The sequence below is a fragment of the Melitaea cinxia genome, chromosome Z, assembly GCF_905220565.1.
Source record: "Melitaea cinxia chromosome Z, ilMelCinx1.1, whole genome shotgun sequence".
Lineage (NCBI taxonomy): Eukaryota > Metazoa > Arthropoda > Insecta > Lepidoptera > Nymphalidae > Melitaea > Melitaea cinxia.
Genome location: NC_059424.1, coordinates 16692599 through 16714249, shown reverse-complemented (window position 1 = coordinate 16714249; position 21651 = coordinate 16692599). Strand labels below are relative to the sequence as shown.

The 21651-nt window shown below is 36.8% G+C and overlaps 2 protein-coding genes across 2 annotated transcripts; one reads left to right on the top strand and one right to left on the bottom strand.

Annotated features, from left to right (window-relative positions):
• Window positions 1-2619: 2619 nt before the first annotated feature.
• LOC123668868 (uncharacterized protein K02A2.6-like) lies at window positions 2620-6661 on the top strand. Its single transcript, XM_045602560.1, has 3 exons — window positions 2620-5713; window positions 5828-6486; window positions 6620-6661. The coding sequence occupies exons 1-3, from the start codon at window positions 2620-2622 to the stop codon at window positions 6659-6661; spliced, it is 3795 nt and encodes a 1264-aa protein (XP_045458516.1).
• A 6242-nt stretch (window positions 6662-12903) lies between these two features.
• LOC123668867 lies at window positions 12904-18177 on the bottom strand. The gene has a single exon (XM_045602559.1). The coding sequence runs from the start codon at window positions 18175-18177 to the stop codon at window positions 12904-12906; it is 5274 nt and encodes a 1757-aa protein (XP_045458515.1).
• Window positions 18178-21651: the final 3474 nt, after the last annotated feature.

Here is a 21651-nt window from a genome sequence, read left to right as displayed (position 1 = left end):
TATGTCCAACAGCGGACTGTCATAGGCTGAAGTGATGATCTAACATTAAAGTACTTACTTATAACGTTATTGTTTTTAAGGATAACGACTTCTTTTAGTAAACTAAATTTAGAATGTTGGTGCTAAGTCAACGTCATCATTTGAACAATTTGGAAAAGTGACTACCAATTTTTACTCGCTTTTACTTCATATATTAAACACTTATAACAGATTCAAATAACTTGAAAGTACTCGTACTAAATTAAGCTGTAACATCCCACTGCTGGGCATAGACCTCTTTTCCAATTTAAGAGAAGGATCAGAGCTTAATGTACCATACTGCTCATTACTAAATGGTGGATATTCTATGCTATTTTATAATTAATTATAATTAATAAGTAATTATAACTTTATGAATAATTTGTTATAATTAATAATTGACTATAATTAATCATTAATTATAATTAATCATTATTTAGATTATTATTTCAAATAAGATACTGTGCCACTCAGAGAAATTAATTGCATTACGTGATATATAAAAAATAATGACTAGCGCACACTAAACTTATTTACTGTGCACTAGTCATTATTATATTTGCTTTCATAAAAAGCTGTACTTTTAAAAAAATAGGGATTAGCCACGTACATAAATTGTTGTTAAAATTTTAAAGTAACGATAACTGTGCAATAAATATTTTTGCTTAGAATTAGAATTTATCCTTATGTACTAAGATTATAAAAAAAATATTTTGCAATTAAATACCACCCTTGTTAAATGTACCATATTATTTTATTCAATATATCTTAAGTACAAATCATCATTATCATCGTCATCATCATCGTCCGTAAAATCTTTGTATGTACGAGTTCTAGTATGGTGTCTGCAGGGCTGGCTTTGTCGCAGCAAAGACGCTGCTGTCCGTCTTCGGCCTGTGTATTTGAAAACCGGCAGTTGGATAGTTATGAGGCCTTCAATCGGTTTTATAAGTTCCAAGATGGTAGTGGAACTGTATTATCCCTTAGTCGCCTTTTACGACAGCGAAGAGAAGAGAGGGGGTGGCTATATTCTTTACTACACTAACTACACAGCAGTTCTAATTATGCATATATAAATGTATGTAACTATACCGGTATTAGGTAATGTCCACATATCCTTATTATACATATTATTACAACGAATGACATAATATAATGAAATCTACGGAAACGCATTTTTTATTACACTTCCGTATTTATTACATCAATACATTGTATTTAGGTAAATTAATACTTAATTTTAATCGAAAATGGTGCATTGTCGTGTTACAACTTAAATATACTATTAAATTTTGCTAAATAATTTTAATAATATAGCCAATATAAATAAGTTATTTGATTATTAAAAGTATAAATATATAAAAAAATATAATTATGTAATGTATTTATAATGCGTATGTATGTGTATAGTATATTTTCGTTAAGAAAATAGTAACTGATTGCTATAACTTAGCTTACAATTAGCCACGCCCCTTGATTAATTAAATTGTAGTAAATCGAAACGCCTGTCTGAGTGGATTACTTGTAATAATCAATTTAAACACATGTTTTGACTAATACAGCAATGTAGCTTTATTTATAAATAAAATAAAATTTGTTTTTATTGGTTATTCTTTACTTACTGTACTTTACTTCGTGCAGTCTTTGCAGGCATCTTGTGAAATGTTTTTATTTGCCAGATATCTTCCCGTATGATAAAATAATGCACACCTGTTCATGAGAACCGGTAAAGAAAAACATATACATGTAAGTATAGATATAGAATAATTACGAACCGAGAAAATCTTCTACTGACCCCTAAGTTATATATATATATATATATATATAATAGGTATTGTTATTTATGATTAAAATTTATTTCGTTGTTACTTAACATATAAATGTAATACAAAAGCATTTATAATTTTATAAACCGGATATACATTTATAATTTTGTAATTATTGCAGTGTTAAAAGTGTTTCAACACAAGCAGTATAAGAAAAAAGTGAAAATTTGAATTGTCGAACGAGCGAGATAAACGTTTCTTAAAAACATTATCTTTTAGAAAAAAAAAAATATTAAAAATATCTATATGATATTTATGTATAATATTTATTACATATGATATTTATATATAATATTTATTTGGACATCTTAAAATGAATCGCCGAAATATACTTACATTTTTCACTTGCGAACGATTGGACCAAATTGGATATGGATCCTTTTCTCGTGTCCGTTGTAGTCAAGGCAAAGTTTATATAAAGTAAGATTAAGGAACATATACTTGAGAAAAAGAAAAATATTGCAGTACGAAGTTTACTGTATGTCGTAAGACATTACAACTCATCGTACCGTGAAAGCGAACTAAACAAAAACTAGGACCACAATAATTCATTCATGTTGTAGTATATGTCTGGCATGTTATATAAAATAAATCAGTTGTCAATGACGAGTCGTTTGAATATACAACATAGTGACAGCGGTGCGAAAAAATATTAAATATATTCGGTAAAAATGGCATTACAAATGTATTAACAAAAAAAAAAGGTACTTCTATCTATGTTTAAAGCAATATTAAATAAAATTGTTGATTAAAATTAAAGTAAACGGTTCACAAGATGGAGCATGCACGGCCGCCATCAGAACTTAAAATTGATGGCGTTGGGGGGCCCGTTAGCAGAGCAGACGTATGGAAAAAGTGGAAGCAACAATTTCTATTGTTCATGAAAGCTTCAGGTGTGTATTCGGAATCATCAAGTATTCAAGCCAGCTTACTTGTAAATCTTATAGGTCCCGATGGGTTTGATATATATCAAACTTTTAATTTTGAACGAGATGAAGACAGCGATGATGTCAATATCGTATTAAAAAAATTTGATGAATATTTTGGAATGAAGTCAAATGTGACGTTGATGCGATATAAATTTTTTTCACGAAATCAAGAGCTTGGAGAATCTATTCAACAATACGTTACAGCTCTCCGTCTACTGAGCAAAAATTGTGAATTCTCTACATTAGAAGAAGATTTAATAAGAGACAGAATCATTTGTGGTATACGTCAAAATACGGTTAGGGATCGATTATTAAGATGCGAAGAACTTAATTTAGAAAAAGCGATGCGAATTTGTCAAGCAGAAGAAATAGCACAAGAAGGTGGACAGCAAATGGGCAGTACAAGTGAAAATACTTCGCATGTGGATACTGTAAAAATGAGACGCCGTGACCAAGAAGTAGCATGTGGGTGGCGATCCCGCACGCGGAGCAACAATCCAGCAAGCACTTCGTGGCGTAATACTGTTGGCGTTCCAGGATCATCAGCAATTATTACCTGTAGGAGTTGTGGTAATTCACGGTGTGGGAGGAAAGATGAATGCCCTGCACGATTTATAAAATGTTTTACGTGTGGCAAACAAGGTCATTTTTCCCGTTTCTGTAATTTTAATCGTAATTCAACTCGTAATATAGGTAAATTTAATCGCGTTCATGAAATTGAATGTAACAATAATGATCGAGATAGTGATTCGACAGATGATAATTTTCAGATTAGCGTTGTTGAAGAAGGAAATAAAAAAGGTGAGAATTGGTTTCAGAAACTTTCTTGTGAGCATGGAGTAGAAAAATTTAAAATAGATACAGGAGCGGATTACAACATAATATCTTATAAGAGGTTTAAAGAGTTAGGTTTTAATGACGAAATAATAATAAAAAAGACACTAGCTTTACATTCTTATACTCATAACTCTATACCCCTTAAGGGCATTTGTATTATTCCTTGGACTTATAAAAACGTTACTTACAACCTTAAATTCGCAATAGCTGACATGATCTGTAATAGTATTTTAGGTTATAAATCATGTGAAATGTTAGGATTAGTAAAACGTATTTATTCTATTGAAATATCAAATTATGATGACGTTTTTAAAGGATTGGGATGCTTACCTGGTAAGTATCACATAGTTGTTAATAAATCTATGGCGCCTGTTATATGCGCTAGTAGAAAAATTCCTCACAGCTTACGAGATCGTTTGAAAGTGGAATTAGAAAAAATGGAAGAACTAAACGTTATTAGAAAGGTTACACATCCAACGCAGTGGGTTCACCCATTAGTCTTAGTCGCTAAAAAGAATAATGGTATTCGTATATGTTTAGATCCTCGTGAATTAAATAAGGCGGTGCAACGATCACACTTTCAACTACCAACTGTATCTGAACTGGCATCTCGATTACACGGAGCACGATTTTTCTCTGTACTCGATGCTACTGCGGGGTTTTGGACTGTGGCGCTAGACGACGAGAGTGCAGATTTGTGCACTTTCAGCACACCCTTCGGTAGGTACCAATTTCTTCGTCTTCCATTTGGTATAAATTGTGCATCGGAAGTTTTTCATGGAAAATTAAAGCAATTTTTGGAAGATCTTGATGGTGTTGAAAATTATATTGATGATATTATTGTGTGGGGTGAAACGAAAGAAATACACGATAATCGTTTGAAGGCATTGCTTGATAGAGCTAGGCAAATCAATTTGAAGTTTAATAAAGATAAATGTAGATTTTTTGTTGAAGAAGTTAAATACTTAGGGCACGTATTTAATGTCAACGGTATGAGACCAGATAGTGAAAAAATTAAAGCAATTAAAGAAATGCAGGTTCCAAAGGATAGGAAAGATTTAGAAAGATTTTTAGGTGCAGTTAATTTTCTATCAAAGTTCATTCCTAATCATTCTGAAATAGCAGTTCTGTTGACGAATCTTTTAAAAAAGGATAATTCGTGGCGTTGGGAAGATAGCGAACGCAACGCATTCGACAACTTGAAAAAGGCAGTAACGAGCTCGAGCGTTTTAGCACTCTATAATCCGACTCAACCGATTGTGATGTCAGTCGATGCATCGCGTAACGCCTTGGGAGCAGTTTTACTACAAAATGGTCGACCGGTTGAATTTGCATCTTGTACACTTACAGATGCTCAAAAAAGGTATGCCCAAATTGAAAAAGAAATGTTAGCGATTGTTTTTGCGTGTGAACGGTTTCATCAATATATTTACGGACAAAGTCGGGTCGTCGTAGAGACAGATCATAAACCGCTAGAAAGTATTGTTAAAAAGCCATTAATGTCTATTCCAGCACGTTTGCAACGCATGCTTTTAAGAATTCAGGGATATGATTTAGTTGTGAGATATGTTCCAGGAAAATATATGTATATAGCTGATATGCTATCTCGAGCAGCACTACCGGATCTTTATAGTAGTAAGATTCACGATAAAGTTGTATGTCAAGTGGGGATGGTTGTAGAAGGTATGCCAATATCGAATGATAAATTAACTTTAGTAAAAAGAGAAACCAAGCATGATTTAGAGTTACAAATTTTAATGAAATATATTGATTTAGGTTGGCCAAATCATAATTACAACGTTTCTAATGAAGTTAAACATTACTGGTCTATAAAAAATGAGTTAAATGTTGTCGACGGAGTTATATTCAAAGGTAACTTAGTGCTGGTTCCAAGAAAGCTGCGTAATGAAATGTTAAGAATTGTTCACGAAGGTCATTTAGGCATTGAACGTTGTAAACGGCGAGCAAGGCAGGTTATTTATTGGCCAAATATCTCACATGACATAGAACAATACGTCAAGCGTTGTAAGACATGTCAACAATATTCAAACGCTCCTAGTAAAGAACCTATGATACCTGTAGATATTCCCAATCTTCCATGGAGTAAAGTGGGTTCTGACATTTTTGAGTTAAATAAAAAATATTATCTTATATTAGTAGATTATTATTCAAACTTTGTTGAAGTTTGTAAAATAAATAATTTGTCATCTTGCACAGTGATAAATAAAATGAAGGAAATATTTGCAAGATTTGGTATTCCAAGTGTCGTTATAACAGATAACGGAACGCAATATTCCAGCAGAGAGTTTAAAATGTTTTCTTTTGAATGGGGATTTGATCATGTTACTTCTTCTCCTAACTATTCCCAATCAAACGGAAAAAGTGAACGAGCAGTCCAAACTGTCAAGAAGATGTTAAAAAAATCACTTGCGAGTAATGAAGATTTCTTTTTAGCTCTACTTAGTTATAGGAACACGCCAAGAGACGAATTAAGCTCACCAGCAGAGTTATTAATGGGTCGAACGTTACGTTGTCAGCTGCCCGTTCATCCTAATATATTGAAGCCTAAGCTTGTCAATCCTTTAGACTATAAAACTATGCTCAACAAACAACACAAAACTAAATTATATTATGATCAGCGTTGCAAAGAGCTTGAGGAATTGAAAGGGGGTGATTCCGTCATATGTATAGACGGAAAGGTTAGATATAGGGGAAAAGTTGTCGGACACGCTAATACTCCACGATCTTACATTGTACAAAACAGTGTAGGTAAAAGATTTAGACGTAATCGTCGTCATCTAATAAAATGTAAAAGTGACTTAAATTGTAATGACGGAAACGACAATAGTATTGAAATGTATACTGACGCTAATGATGTAAGCTTTGCAGACGATGTTTATTTATTTATTTATTTATTTATTTAATAAAGGCATACCAACTAAGTACATAAAAAAGCTTTCTACACTAAAACAATACCACAAAGTTATACAATATGCACTTAAATTAAAGGTTTGCACAACATTCTTAGAACGCTACTGTAATCAGACATAAATCTTAATTGTGTAATTTACCAAAAAATGACATTTGTTACAATAAAAAAATAGAGAGAAAAAAACAAAACAAAACTATTACAATTATATATCAAAGTCCATCAACATTTTAATTATCTTTCCCTTAAATTGGCTTAATGAATCTGCAAAGATGTCTATGTCTATGTTAAGAAAAACTGCATTTAGATTTTTTTGCATAAGATTAAGCGGTGAGTTATTTATATACTTAGATTTATTATGCATTAAGTAAAATGGTTTATATATTCTAAAGAAGCTATCCCTGGATGATATTCTGGGTACACTCAAATTAATTCGTTTCAAGAGGGAGGGACAGTCAATCATACGATTAAGCAGCTTATACAGAAAAATGCCGCCAAGAGCCTGATTGCGTTTCCATGAGGGAAGGTAGTTGAAATAACGTAACCGATCGTTGTAGTTATTGAGAAGCAGATTGTTTTGTGTTCTAGCTTTAAAGGATAGTCTTTTCAAAAACATTTTTTGCACCTTTTCAATACGCTGTACATTGTTTTGATAAACTGGGTACCATAAAAAACAACAGTACTCGATATTACTGCGTACCAATGCATTATATAGGGTCTTTAGAGCTAATATTGATGTAAACTCTTTGGTATTACGTGTTATAAATCCTAACATTTTGAAACTTTTTTTAATAACATGATTTATCTGGCCAGTAAACCGCAACTCTGAATCTATAATTACGCCTAAGTCTCTTACTTCCTCAACTCTTTTCAAGTTCTTATTATCAATACGGTACCCAGAATTGTATTTATTACGTTTTCTAGAGAATTTTACGTGTACACACTTGTCAATATTCATAGTCATATAGTTAATTTTACACCATTGAGCAACACCAGTAACATCCCTCTGCAACAACTCCTCGTCAAATTCATTCCGTACGACTCTAAATATTTTTAGATCATCAGCATATAACTGGAATTCTGAGTGTTTTATGTAGTATTTAATGTCATCAAAAAACAGGCCAAACAAAATAGGTCCTAGAATAGATCCCTGTGGAACACCAGACGAAGGGATGCAGTAATTTGAACTATACCCATTTACTAATACCCTTATTTTGCGGTTTTTTAGGTAGGAACTGAACCACAGCAACACCGAGCCATCTATATAAAATTGATTTTTTAATTTTGTAAGAAGTAAATTATGGTCCACTTTATCAAACGCCTTACTTAAATCCCCATAAATAGCATCTACTTCCTCCCCGGAACCCATATGTGACAACAGCTGTTCAACAAAAGATACCAAGTTAGTAGCCACTGATCGTTTGGCTACAAAGCCATGTTGTTGTTCGCCTAACATTTGTTTCGTGTGCCAAGTAATGTGTATGCAGATGATTTTCTCAAATACTTTTGCTAGTACTGATAGTATACTGATAGGTCGATAATTTTCTATCAGTTGCTTGGGACCAGATTTCGGAATCGGTATCACAGTGGCTTCCTTCCAAGCGGTCGGAAACACACCATCGTTTAAAGATTTATTAAATATAATTTGAAGGGGTATAGCAAGTGGTTCTGCGTTTTTTAAAAAGAAAATTGGTGGTATACAATCATTTCCGTAACCTTTGGCTATGTTCAATTTTTTCAGCTGAGTCTCAATTTCAGACTTTGTAATATGTATACTTGTCAAACATCTAGAATCAAACGCTGATACAACATGCCCAGCGTGACAGTGACTAGTAGCTTGTGGGACAGTATAAACAGATGAAAAATGTCTACAAAAAAGATTGGCTATCCCTTCACCATCTGAAACTATTTCATCTCTGAACTTCATGCAGCTAGGAATGTTACTATCGTTTTTACGCTTAGCTTTTATGTAAGACCAAAAACGTTTGGGATCCTTAACCACATTAATTTGTACGTTTTTAATATATTCAGAGTATGATTTATTTATCAAAATTCTACATCTCTTTTTTAGCAAGTTATATTCAAATTCATCTAACTTATTATTAAATTTCTTCATTGCTATTCTATGCTTTTCTTTTTCTTTTAGTATTTTTATAAGGCTGGTAGTGTACCACACAGGATAATTGTTCTTAGTGGGTCTCTTTTTTGGTATTTCTTCTTGTATTATATTATTTATGACACTGTAAAAAATTTGTGTAATCTCATCAACTGTGAGCGAAAGATCTAGTTTTTCGTTCCAATTCACACTTAGCAATTTTTCCCTAATACTGTTATAGTCAGCCTTATAAAATTGCAACACGGTATTTGTTTTAGGTTTAAGTGGTTTTTGCTTTTCAAATGTTAAATTAATTTCTATTGGAGGATGATATGAATCAACACTGCTCAATATATCGGTTGGGTTAGTCACAGTCAGAGGGCATGAGGTGTTTGAGAAGACAAGATCTAATATTTTCTGTTGTTTATTTTTTATATTATTATATTGCTTGAAAGATGCATATGCAGCGAAATCGATCAGAGTTGAACAGACAACACCACCAGAAATCCTCGGTACAACGTGCGAGATAGACATATGTTGGATCCATTCAATTCGACTAAGATTGAAATCCCCAACCAATAAGACATTTTCCAAATTGTTAATGTTTTTTTGTAACTTATTAGTAAAGTGTGAAATAACCTCAATTGTAACAGGGGGTGGTAAATAAATCGCGCATAAGTTAATTTTCATGCACATATTCTTGCTGACATAGTCGATAGTGACCCACAGGTCCTCACATGAGCTTTCTAAATTAGTATTGCGGAATGCACTAAGAGATTTCGATACAGCGATAAGAACACCTCCACCATCCTTACCCTTATCAAACGTATTAGACTGTCTATCCCTCCTAAATACCTGATATCTATGATCCAGAATTTCAGCTGTAAATATATTATCATTAAGCCACGTTTCAGTTAAAACAATTATTTGGTAGTTACATGTTAATACATTTTTATAGACATCCTGCATCTTCGTACGAATACCTCTTACATTTTGATAGTAAATGCTTAGTTGATTAGACATGAATTAAAACAATTAACTTAAATTTAATACTATAAAGAAACAAAACTAAGATCAAAATGAAACGAAACAGCTAATAACAGATACTAGTTTACAAGCTTCTTAAGAGCATCCATGTGGGTAATGACCAGCGCCGGTGCTGATTCATTCTTTCTAACGAAAATTTTTCCATTGCGCACCCAAACAAATTTATACAGCTTCTCCTTAGCTCTTATTCTAGCCGCTGCATGAAGGCTTTTATTGGTTGGTGAAAGATGCTCACTTACATAAACTGGAGACTCTGCATCACCGAACCCTAAAAGTTTGGTGTTAAGCTTTTGTTTTGGGTTCGCCTTGTTGTAAGATAAAACTGCAGCTAGTAAATTATCTCTCTTTAATTTGCTCGGTAGTCTGCATATGACTGTCCTCGGTGTCTTTGAATTAGGGTTAAATTTTTGGACTCTGTTGCAGGAAAGTATGTCACCATCAGTCAATGGTGACGAAACAACTCTAGCTAGCTGAAAGACAGTATTAATAAGGTTCTCTTGTTTGTGCTCCGGCAAGCAATGTATTTCAAGGTTGTTTTGACGAGCGTCTTGTTCAACCTGGGCCAGTCTTGCCTCGAGATCGTGAACCTTACCCTTTAATACGACGTTCTCAATTTCTAACTGTTTTGTAGTTTCTGCGCACAGCTTGATATCTGAGACGGCACTTTCAAGTTGTTTGTTCATGTAAGATATTGATTCATGGAATTCCACTACTTCTCTTTTAATTTTCGCGAATTCCTCCTCAAAAACTTCACGAATGGCGGTTCTGATTTCGTCACATATCATAGAGGAGATCTCTGAACGTAAAACAAAACCCTGACCCGTCCCAGGAGTGCAAGACGCATCCGGTGTCGTAGGAGTAGTGGGTATGGAGTTAGTAGGATGAAAATGCCTCAAAATTACATTCTGGTCATCATTCTCAGTCAGATCATCCAAACAAGAAGTTGTTTTGACGGGAGTTGAATCAAAATTTCCCTCCCTACGCTGAGCCGAGAGCAATCGCACAGCACAGTCTGGACAGTTCCAGGATTTCAGTTTTTTAGCATTCTCCGCAGTGAGATTAACACATAACATATGATAATTTTTTCCGCAACCAGATTGAGAACACGAAATTTTTTCATTGGATTTCAATTTTTTCCTACAACCTTGACATGAATTCATAATTTAAGTTTAAGTATATAGCTTAAAAATTAAGCACGAAACAAAAAAAAAATGAAATAATCGGTAAAATTGGGAACAGTCCAGAATCGATCCTAATGCAGCCGATAAAAAGCAAACATTAAATACCACTGCACAAAATGTTTCAACAAAAGAACAACGAAATATGTCATCTGTTTGTTATAAATATTTATGTTTACACTTTATGTTGTCGTATCCAACAGCCGTTAGCGTCGGCCACTACCCTCACAATAAAAATATCACAGAAAATTAACAAACATTTCTCACTATTATAGTTTGTTTCACTAAATGTTAATGAACCAACGTGTTCTCATAGAGATGAACAAGTTTCTAGAAAGTTTACATCACCTAGACCTTCAAGGAAAGCAAAAGAAATTGCAAAGCAGCGTTTAGCTCATTTATTTAATTAGTCTTTACTTAATTTTTTAAAATGCGGAAGGAGAATTATTATGATTTTGTATGATATGTTAATTATATTTTATACAAACGCCATATTGCATTCATATAGCATAGCAGAGTAAAGTTATTTTATTGTTTGTCATTTAATATATATTATGATTTTGTTTTGTTCTGTTTACCATAATTAATTACAAGTACATCAATTATTTTAGTTTTTTGGGGAAGATGTTGTAGTATATGTCTGGCATGTTATATAAAATAAATCAGTTGTCAATGACGAGTCGTTTGAATATACAACAATTCATAACAACAATAGGAACTTTGTTAAATTTTATCAAACGTAATAATTATGGCACCGCTTAAACAAAACAGTCCTTCAAGTAAAAATGTAATTAATCCATTGTATAAGAGAGAAATGAAAGTGGGTTCTTTGTGTACATTTTGGAGATATGCTATCACGAATCAATTGACAGGTGATTAAAATCGACACAAAAAGTTATCCGGTATTCAAGCGGGGCTAATTATATAAGATTCCTGTTTGAACCAGTTCGATTATCCAATAACGAGAGCAAAAGCTAGTTACTGTGCACTTGATATTTAACGATATGTTATTTGTCTTGATATAATGTACGTTACATAATAGCGTAATGAAACAGGATTATGTCAGAACATCCTAAAAGCTTTTGAAATTTTCAAAAGTAGGTAGCACATATTTAAATAGTTTCAAGTCAAAAAAGCACCCTTAACGGCCCGTCTTACTTCCAGCTTTAGAATAGCCACAAAGACGTTATTGGCTAAATGAAAAAAGAACTCTTAACTCCGACACTCTCGTGGTTATCATCAAACTGATAGACTTTTAACCACATTGATTAGTGGAATGTTAAATTTAGAATTTCAATGTTAATAATTATATTACACACAGTGAAAAAAATTTCTCTGTAGAGCTTTCGATATTTTTAAAACAATAATTGTGTACGCAAATGAATACGGTTCGCTTAAATGATGATGAAATATCTATGCGTACAATCTGGATCAAGTATGAATATATACTCGCCGGTAATTAACGGTACACGCTTAGAATATAGACCAAGAGATATGCACAAGCACAACTCACCTTGCGCAGCAGGAACGGAAGACGGAGTGGTTCTCGTTGGCTTTGTTGCGACTAAAAGGATCTATGCTGGCCAGCCACGGTTTTCTGCATTAATCGTCCACAAATCATGCCACACACAAACTTTCGCAAGATGCAGTATTCGGAACAGTGAAGCTTTTGGTTTCAACGGAAGCAACGGCGACGCGTACGGTTAGATGACAGCTGTTCTTGATCTTGGCCGCCGCGGGCGCTGCTTTCTTTGGGAGGTTGGCTTGCGCATGCGCGCCGGTGATCCGGGCGCTCTCATTGGTCAAATAACAAGCGTGTACCGTTTAAAATGAAATTACGACATTTCATTGGTTAAGTAAACGAGCGCACGGAAATTTAAAAATTATAAACATTTGAACGATAGAAACGGAACATTCCGCCCACCAAAATACCAATGGGATTTTCCCGAAATTTGATTGAAAAACGGTGATAAATTAAACTACGTTTGACTTACGATACTAATCTTAAAATTAAGAAACTAAACTACGATTGGTAAGAAGATTGTTATTCGCTTGGCAGAGGGCACAATTTAACTAAAGGTCTCTTAATTACATGATCTCTAGTTTTTAAAGTAGCTACTCGAATCACTCCATCAGGCCCAGGGTGTAAGGAGACTACTCGTCCTAATGCCCATTGGAGTGGAGGTCGATTATCATCCTTAATAAGCACGATCGAATTGACGGTTAATTGTTTTGAGTCTTTAGTCCATTTTGCCCGCTGAGTTAACGCGTGCAGATATTCTTGTTTCCAACGTTTCCAAAATTGCTGTTGGAACGATTGAATCAGTTGCCATCGGCTTAGACGATTAAGATTAACATTAGAGTAATCTGGATCGGGAACCGCCGTAAGAGGTTCCAGCGTCAAGAAATGACCAGGTGTAAGAACGTTCAAGTCGTTAGGGTCAGAGCTTAAGGGGCACAGGGGTCTAGAGTTTAAAATCGATTCGATTTGAGTGAAGAGCGTGGTAAGCTCCTCGAAGGTTAGAGTTTGATCACCAACAATCCGATATAAATGACTTTTCGCGGCTTTCACTTGAATTTCCCATACTCCACCGAAGTGTGGAGAAGATGGGGGGTTACGCTTAAATGCAATCCGTTCTGAGCTCGTTGCTTGCTCCATGCATGATGCGAGTTGCGAGGCTGCACCGACGAAGTTTGTGCCGCAATCTGAATGTATGACGTTACAACGGCCCCGACGGGAGACAAAACGACGCAACGCAGCGATGAAACCGTCAGTCGATAAAGTGGATACCACTTCAAGGTGTACAGCCTTGGTACTCAGACAGACGAATAAGCATAAGTAAGCCTTATCGATTTTAGCACCGCGATGGATACCCAATTTGATCCGGAAGGGACCCGCAAAATCCACCCCAACTTGAGAGAAAGCTTTTGCCTGGTTGACGCGGAAGGCAGGAAGGTCGCTCATAAACGGTTGCAATGGTTGAGGACGGAGACGATAGCATCGTATACACTTCGAGAGGTGTTGACGAACGGCACGCTTAGCTGCCAGAATCCAGAACTGCTGTAAGATCAGGTAGTGCGTGGTGTTCAGACCGGGATGAAGATTCTTCCGATGAATGGATTCTATTACTGCTGTGGTGAGCACACATTTCCTGGGCAGCAATGCCGGGTGCTTGTGTTCGAATTCAAGACCAGAGCGAGCCAGCCGTCCGCCCACCCTGAGAATACCTTGATCATCCAGGAAAGGATTTAGCTTACGGAAGTTGCGAGGCAACTGTTTTCGCAACCTTAGATTTGATATAACGTCAAAGAAAAAACGGTTTTGGAAATGTTTGACGATCATCAGGAGAGCACGATGATATTCAACGTCCGTCACGACAAGACTCTCAGGTCGTGGACCATCAACGCACGAGTTAACGCGAAATCTACGGATATACGCTACGATCCGACAAATTTTATCCAGAGACGAATACTTCTCGAAAAGGTGATCAATTATGGACGTTTTCGAAGTGGTCTCGGTTTGATTAGCGATGAGAACGGTACTACGTTGTTCGGGAATTACAACGTCCTCCTGCGTCTGACATTTAGATATGTCTGTTGGCCATTCAGACTGCGGTTGAGAGAGCCACTCGGGGCCCGCCCACCATAGCGTGTTGGTTAATAGTTCCGTTGGCAGCTGTCCTCGAGAGCAAATGTCAGCTGGATTGGTCGCAGAGGGCACATGCCTCCAACATTCGGTAGGAACTGTGTCCTGGATGTGACTGACACGATTTGCGACAAAAGTTACCCATCGCGAAGAAGGGGACCGCAGCCAAGCTAAGGTAACGGTGGAATCGCTCCAAAGATAAGTGTTGTGGATGGGAATCCGCAATGTCTCCTTGACGAATTTCATAAGGTTAGCAAGTAGAACCGCAGCACAAAGTTCCAGCCGTGGCAGCGACTGCCTCTTCAAAGGCGCGACGCGAGCTCGTGCACAAACAAGGAAGAGGCGAATGGAACCGTCAGATTCGGTGACACGTAGATAAATGACGGCGCCGTACGCAAGTTCAGAGCTGTCACAGAACCCATGCAGTTGATACGATTGAGCGCCTTCGATAACGAACCCGCGAGGAACCTTAAGTTCTCTGATTTGTGGAAGTTGTTGAGAAAAGTTGTTCCATTGTGCAACAATTTCCGGTGGGGGAGTATCATCCCACGAAACGCCGAGGATCCAAAGTTTTTGGATCAAGCACTTGGCTTGAATTATTAGAGGCGATAGAAATCCCAAAGGATCGAAGACCCTGGCTACCTCACTCAGAATCGTTCGCTTGGTACAAGGTTGATTTGACGGTTGGACGTTAAAAACAAATGAGTCTGAGCCAGGCTCCCATTTCAGCCCAAGAACTTTCACGGTTGTGTCTTCGGCTTGGTTAAAAGTAATAGCTTCCGAAAGACACGCTTCTGAGGGAAGGTCACTTAGAAGCTCAGGTCGATTGCTCACCCATTTGCGTAGCTCAAAGCACCCGCGAGCGAGAAGAGCGATGACTTGCGATTTGATATCGCAGGCATCCTCCATCGTTGAACTTCCGGTGACGATGTCATCGATATAAATATCGGAAGTTAAAACGGCCTTGGCCTTAGGGTAATGATGACCCTCATCATTGGCCAGCTGCTGGATGGTGCGACATGCCAGAAACGGGGAAGAAGATACTCCGTAGGTGACGGTATTTAAAATGTATTCTTGGAGAGGCTCATCTGGGTGAGCCCGCCAGAAAATGCGCTGGTACTCACGGTGATGAGGAGCTACGTTAATTTGGCGGTACATTTGGCGCACATCCGCCATAAAGACGACTTTGTGTTCCCGGTAATGGAGAAGAATCTCCACGATGTTGGATTGCAGCTTTGGACCTACAAGTTGCGAATCGTTAAGCGATTTTGAATTCGCGTCCTTAGCCGAGGCGTCGAACACCACGCGGAGTTTCGTCGTGGAGCTGTCGGGACGCAAGACGCAGTGGTGCGGTATGTAGTACTTGCCTAAGCCCATGTGCTTAGCAGGTACCAGAGTCATGTGACCACTTTCGATGTAGTCAGTCATGAAATCGGTGTACTGTTGTTTTAACGATTGATCACGAGACAACCGCTTCTCAATGGCATGGAAGCGCCGTAAGGCTATCGCTCGAGACCCTTCAAAAAGAGGCTCCGAGTTGTTCTTGAAAGGAAGAACTACATGATACCTTCCGGTCTCGTCACGGTAGTGGTTATTAGTGAAAATATTTTCACAAACTTGCTCATCTGGGGTTAATCGAGAAGATTGTGGAACGTTATCGATTTCCCAGAAACGCTGAACTATTTTGTTTAAGCTCTCATCCATGCTAGGAGGTGCTAATCCCATCAAACATGAAGGAGAGGATGCGAGTCGCGACTTCCCTAGGAGAAGCCACCCGAAAACTGAATTCAATGCTTGAGGTCGAGACCCGTTACCCTTCAAACGCTGCTCGAGCAATGATTCAGCGAAAACGTCGGCATTTAACAACACATCGATCGGACCAGGGATGTCAAAACCAGGATCTGCTAACGGTAATGTCTTGACATCATTCCATCCATCCGTATTGAGTCTTGCGATGGGTTGATCTCCGCAGATGTTCGGTATGACGAGCATCTCGAGATGAAATTTAACGTTGTCATTAGTGCCGAGGTCGCACGTCACGACGCCATTGACTGAGGCAGGAGCACCCCCCAAGCCATGTACCTCGGCGCAGATGGCTCTAGGCTTGAGCCCAAGTCGCTTAGCGGCGTGTGCTGTCAAAAAATTATTTTGACTACCCGTGTCAAACAACGCTCGGAACGTATGAAATTCACCACATGTGTCACGAATTTGAACCATGGCTGTGGCCAGTAACACGGTCGTGTTCGCGGACGGGTTCGATGGGGTAAAAGATTTCTTAGCAACTAGAGCTACCGATTGTGAATGATCGCGCGCGGTGTTAGGGTCGTTCCCCACTTGGTCTCGATGTAGTAGAGTGTGATGTTTACGATGACATTTTCGACACGAAAATATCGATGTGCACTCTCGCACCGAGTGAGACGAGTTGAGACAATTGTAGCACCATTTCCGTTCGCCAGCTACAGCCATGCGCTCGTCCCCGGATTTAGACAAGAAATCTTTACAAGCCGTTATGTGGTGTTCTGCACTGCAGTATGAACACTTACGAATAAGTTTGGAGGTTGTCGCAACACGAGTTGGTTTGCCCTCTTGTTTGTCACCAACCTTCTTCTTAGACAGGTCGGCGGTGGGGGCGACAAGCGAATGCGTGACGGTAGGTCGCTTCGATTTTTGAAAGGCACCTGATGCTTCCTTGCTAATTTGTGAAGTTTTAGTAGTAACGGCGGAGAAGTGCGTGTCGCGTATCAGCGCTTCACTCTTAGAGTGTAAAAACGCCCTTATATGTTGATATTGTGGCAGCTCGATGTCGATGTGCCTTTCCTCAAACTCGCGTCTAAGTTTAGTATCTAGTTTTGACAAAATATTGTAACAAAGTACGAAGTCCCAGTGCTCGGTAGGTAGCTTCAACTTTTTCAAAATAGTCAAGTTTTCATCTATTGTATTTAAAGCATGTCGGAAATCTTGAGCGTGTGATGTTTTGAAATTTACTTCCAAAATATCGCGCCAGCACGCAAATGCCAATTCACGTTTATCCTCATAGCGGGACTTGAGAGCATCATATGCACTTATATAATGTTCACCAGCGACCGGAAACGTTCTAATTAACGATAACGCATCACCCCGCAACACCGACACCAAATAATGAAATTTCTCGATATCACTTAGAATTGTTGATTGATGAATCAACGCATCATAAGTCGCGATAAATTCAGGCCATTCCTTGATAGCACCAGAAAATACCGGAAGTGAAATTTTCGGTAAGCGCATATTGCTCTGCGCACCCATGAACGAATCACGCCTCGCATTATTTAATTCTTGCGACGAACCCTGTTGATATTTACGTTGAATTGCAACGACCCGAAAGTACATTTCATCGAAATTCTCCTGGATCTCGGTATCTACATCATCGGCCTCCTCGTTTAAAAGGTCCAAAATGATGAAGTGTGCCTCTTGAAAACTATCCGCGATGTTTTTTATTTCCTGACAATATGAAAGAAATAACTCGGTCTGTGATGGATCGGTTTCGATTAACTTCCCCACCTCGAGAGCCTTCGTAATACGATTATACGCGATAGTTCGTTTACGTCGCAAACTAGGCAAATTACTAACAGTATAATTCGTCTCGGTACACCGTTTGAATCCAGGTTTAGATTTACGTCGTGCTAGGTAAGACATCGTTAACGATTAAAACAATAAACAATTTTTACTGAATTCAAAACGCCTTTTATTAAAACTAAACGGTTATTGAGAATATTATACTATATTAGCTGAGCCCGCAACTTCGTTAAGGTGGAGAGAAAAAAAATAATAATAATATTTTAGTTTGGAAAATTAAAAAAAATAAATAAATAAATTTCTAAAGTAAAAATAGCCTAAGTTATTCCTTATTACATTAATTATCTACCAGTGAAAATCCCATTAAAATCGGTCCAGCCGTTTAAGAGATTTCCAATTTTATTTATTTATATAGATTATTTAAATAACAACACTCACGCTATCCGTGGTCGTAGGTAAGCAACAATAATCGATGGTCGTAGTTAAAGCGACAACTATAATATTGAACACCTTACACAAGGTTATTAACTAAAATGAACCTTATTAGAACTCAGAACGGTTTGCTATATATATTAGAAATAAAATTAATTTTAATTTTTATAAACTGATCATAAGTATAAGTTTCAATTTTACTTTATATATGTAGTTAACGTTAATATCAATACAATGCAACAAGATATTTTACTTATAATGTTAAAGTTAAAATGAAGTTATTTATAAAATTTATTTATTACGGTATGTTGGGCGATCGACGTAACTAGTCGTGTAGTATTCAACTTAACACAGAAATTAAGGTACGATATAATTTGCAATATTGTTATTGCAAATGGTAAAAACGGTAAATAATTTTGTGTCAATTGATAATAAACGACTCGATGTTCTAGGTAGGTATATTTTAACAGAGATCGCGATCGGTTAGAACGGTAAGTAAGCGGTAAGAAAAAATTAAATTTTTGGCGGTAGATATATGTGGGTGTTAGCGGACAGAATGGAACAAAGAATTTTTTCGTAATTGTTAAATATTTTTACGTTATGGTATGTTTATGATTTATGTAAGTACAATAAACGATAGAAAAATGTTATTTTCGTTACAATCACGAACTTAAACTGGCATTTTGGCTGACCGAATATATCCAAAAGTCCCGGGTTTCGGCACCAAAAAGATGTACGCAAATGAATACGGTTCGCTTAAATGATGATGAAATATCTATGCGTACAATCTGGATCAAGTATGAATATATACTCGCCGGTAATTAACGGTACACGCTTAGAATATAGACCAAGAGATATGCACAAGCACAACTCACCTTGCGCAGCAGGAACGGAAGACGGAGTGGTTCTCGTTGGCTTTGTTGCGACTAAAAGGATCTATGCTGGCCAGCCACGGTTTTCTGCATTAATCGTCCACAAATCATGCCACACACAAACTTTCGCAAGATGCAGTATTCGGAACAGTGAAGCTTTTGGTTTCAACGGAAGCAACGGCGACGCGTACGGTTAGATGACAGCTGTTCTTGATCTTGGCCGCCGCGGGCGCTGCTTTCTTTGGGAGGTTGGCTTGCGCATGCGCGCCGGTGATCCGGGCGCTCTCATTGGTCAAATAACAAGCGTGTACCGTTTAAAATGAAATTACGACATTTCATTGGTTAAGTAAACGAGCGCACGGAAATTTAAAAATTATAAACATTTGAACGATAGAAACGGAACAAATTGTTTAAGTAGAAAATTGAAATAGTTCAATATTTACATTACAAGCATCATTTTGTAGATACTATAAAACTTAAAAATAAAGAAGACTTTTTAAAAAATCGAAAATAGAATTGGAACATGTTAGTTTAAAGTTTTCCTTCTCCATTCAAACAATGTCAAAGACCGAAAAAATGGCAATAGTTATCTGAAAACATTCGACTTAGGGCACGTCTTCCTTTAAAACTAGTAAGTAATATAGAAGAATAGAAAAAAGAAGACAAATGATGCACTCACACAATGCACAAACCTTTAATCTATATTAATCGATAAATCCCAAATCTACAAATAATATAAAACTCAGCTGTCGTCACAAGAATATTTTGTACTAGTTGTACAAAACACAAACGAAACTATAATGTTTAAAGTAGTCTAGTGGTTCTGACCTTATTATATTACAATTATTTTTCCTTTCTGTAATCGAAAACGCTACTTTTAGGACAATGTCCAATTGCATTGAATAATTCATCAAAATGACAGAAAATCTAAATTATATATAATCTAATGGTCTATCCTGCTTCAATCTACATTCACATATATCTAATACTTTCAAAATTAAAAAAAAATCCTATCCATAGGTACTTCTAATCAAGCTTTAGCTAAAAAAAACGCGTTTTAAAACGTAAAAAATGGGTTTATGTCATCATCATCATCATCATCATCATTGCCCTTAGTCCGTCTATTGCAGACGATTTCGACAGTGTCAGACAGACACTGTGTCACCTAGGTCACTCTTCAGGGAAAACGCAGAGTTGCCTAAGCTCTGCGCTACCCTCTAAACCTCACTGGCAAGGCCCACAGGAACGACAAGTCGATAAATGTGGAGCCAGTTCGCCTGCAGTCTTTTGCATTTTAGAGCTATGCTACGAATACTTGATGGAGACCCCATTCCGGGTTTCAAATGAAGTTTTCCTTCTCTAGGAGCCCGATGATTTTGAGCCAGGTTTATCCCTCAGTCGCCTTTTACGACCTTCACGGGAAGAAAGGGGGTGATGCTATTCTACTCGGCCGACATCACGCGGCATGGTTTATGTACACAATATAAAAATATATTTTTGTACTATATTAAAATTCAATCTATATTCAAACCCCACAAATCATATTTTTTTGCAACAACACGATGCAGAGTACGGACAACATAAACTGAATGAAACTTAAGTTGAAATAAGTGTCTTTATATAAAATCGTTGAGTCATTCACTCATCACGAAATCTTAAAAACCACTGGACATATAAAGGTGAAATTTGATTGGGAAGTAACTTAGAGTTAGTAGAAGTCAGCTTAAAACGTATTTTTCCATAAGTCCTTAGTAAAGGAAGCTAGAAGCTCTCAGAAGTTTGTATAAGCGTCCTTAATTTTTTGGACTGCAAACTTAAAATTTGCAGAGAGATAATTAATAGTTAGTAGACGACTAAGACTAAGACTAAGAACAGATTTTGCGACTAGGGCTGCATTAAAAAATATGTCTAAGGACTGTCGAAAGATTTTATTTAAGTCAATTTTTTTTTTTTGCTCTATGTACTTAAGTTTGATAGAGAGGCAGTTAATTCGTAGTAGACTTCCGCCAAGAATGAATTTTGTGACAGGGCCGCACTAAAGAGATCTAATAGATCTCGAATATGTTTTATAAAATACTAATTTTTTTTTTGTACCACTAGCTGGAAATTTAGCAAAAAGATAATTAATAGTTAGTAGATACCCTCTAAGAACGGATTTTGCAACTAATAATACGATCTAAGGGCTGTCGAAAGATTTTATAAAATTCCTTAATTTTTTATGTTACAAACACGAAATTTGACTTAGAGATGGTTTAAAGCTAACAGACGTCCAATATTAATGGATTTTTTT

Excerpts from the sequence above, each read along its gene's own strand:
- LOC123668868 (XM_045602560.1), top strand. The coding sequence starts at position 2,620 with ATGGAGCATGCACGGCCGCCATCAGAACTTAAAATTGATGGCGTTGGG. Across the intron at positions 5,714-5,827 it reads TATTCCCAATCTTCCATGGA|TGATAAATAAAATGAAGGAA; the intron begins GTAAAGTGGGTT and ends CATCTTGCACAG. Across the intron at positions 6,487-6,619 it reads TGTATACTGACGCTAATGAT|GTTTGCACAACATTCTTAGA; the intron begins GTAAGCTTTGCA and ends CTTAAATTAAAG.
- LOC123668867 (XM_045602559.1), bottom strand. The coding sequence starts at position 18,177 with ATGTCTTACCTAGCACGACGTAAATCTAAACCTGGATTCAAACGGTGT.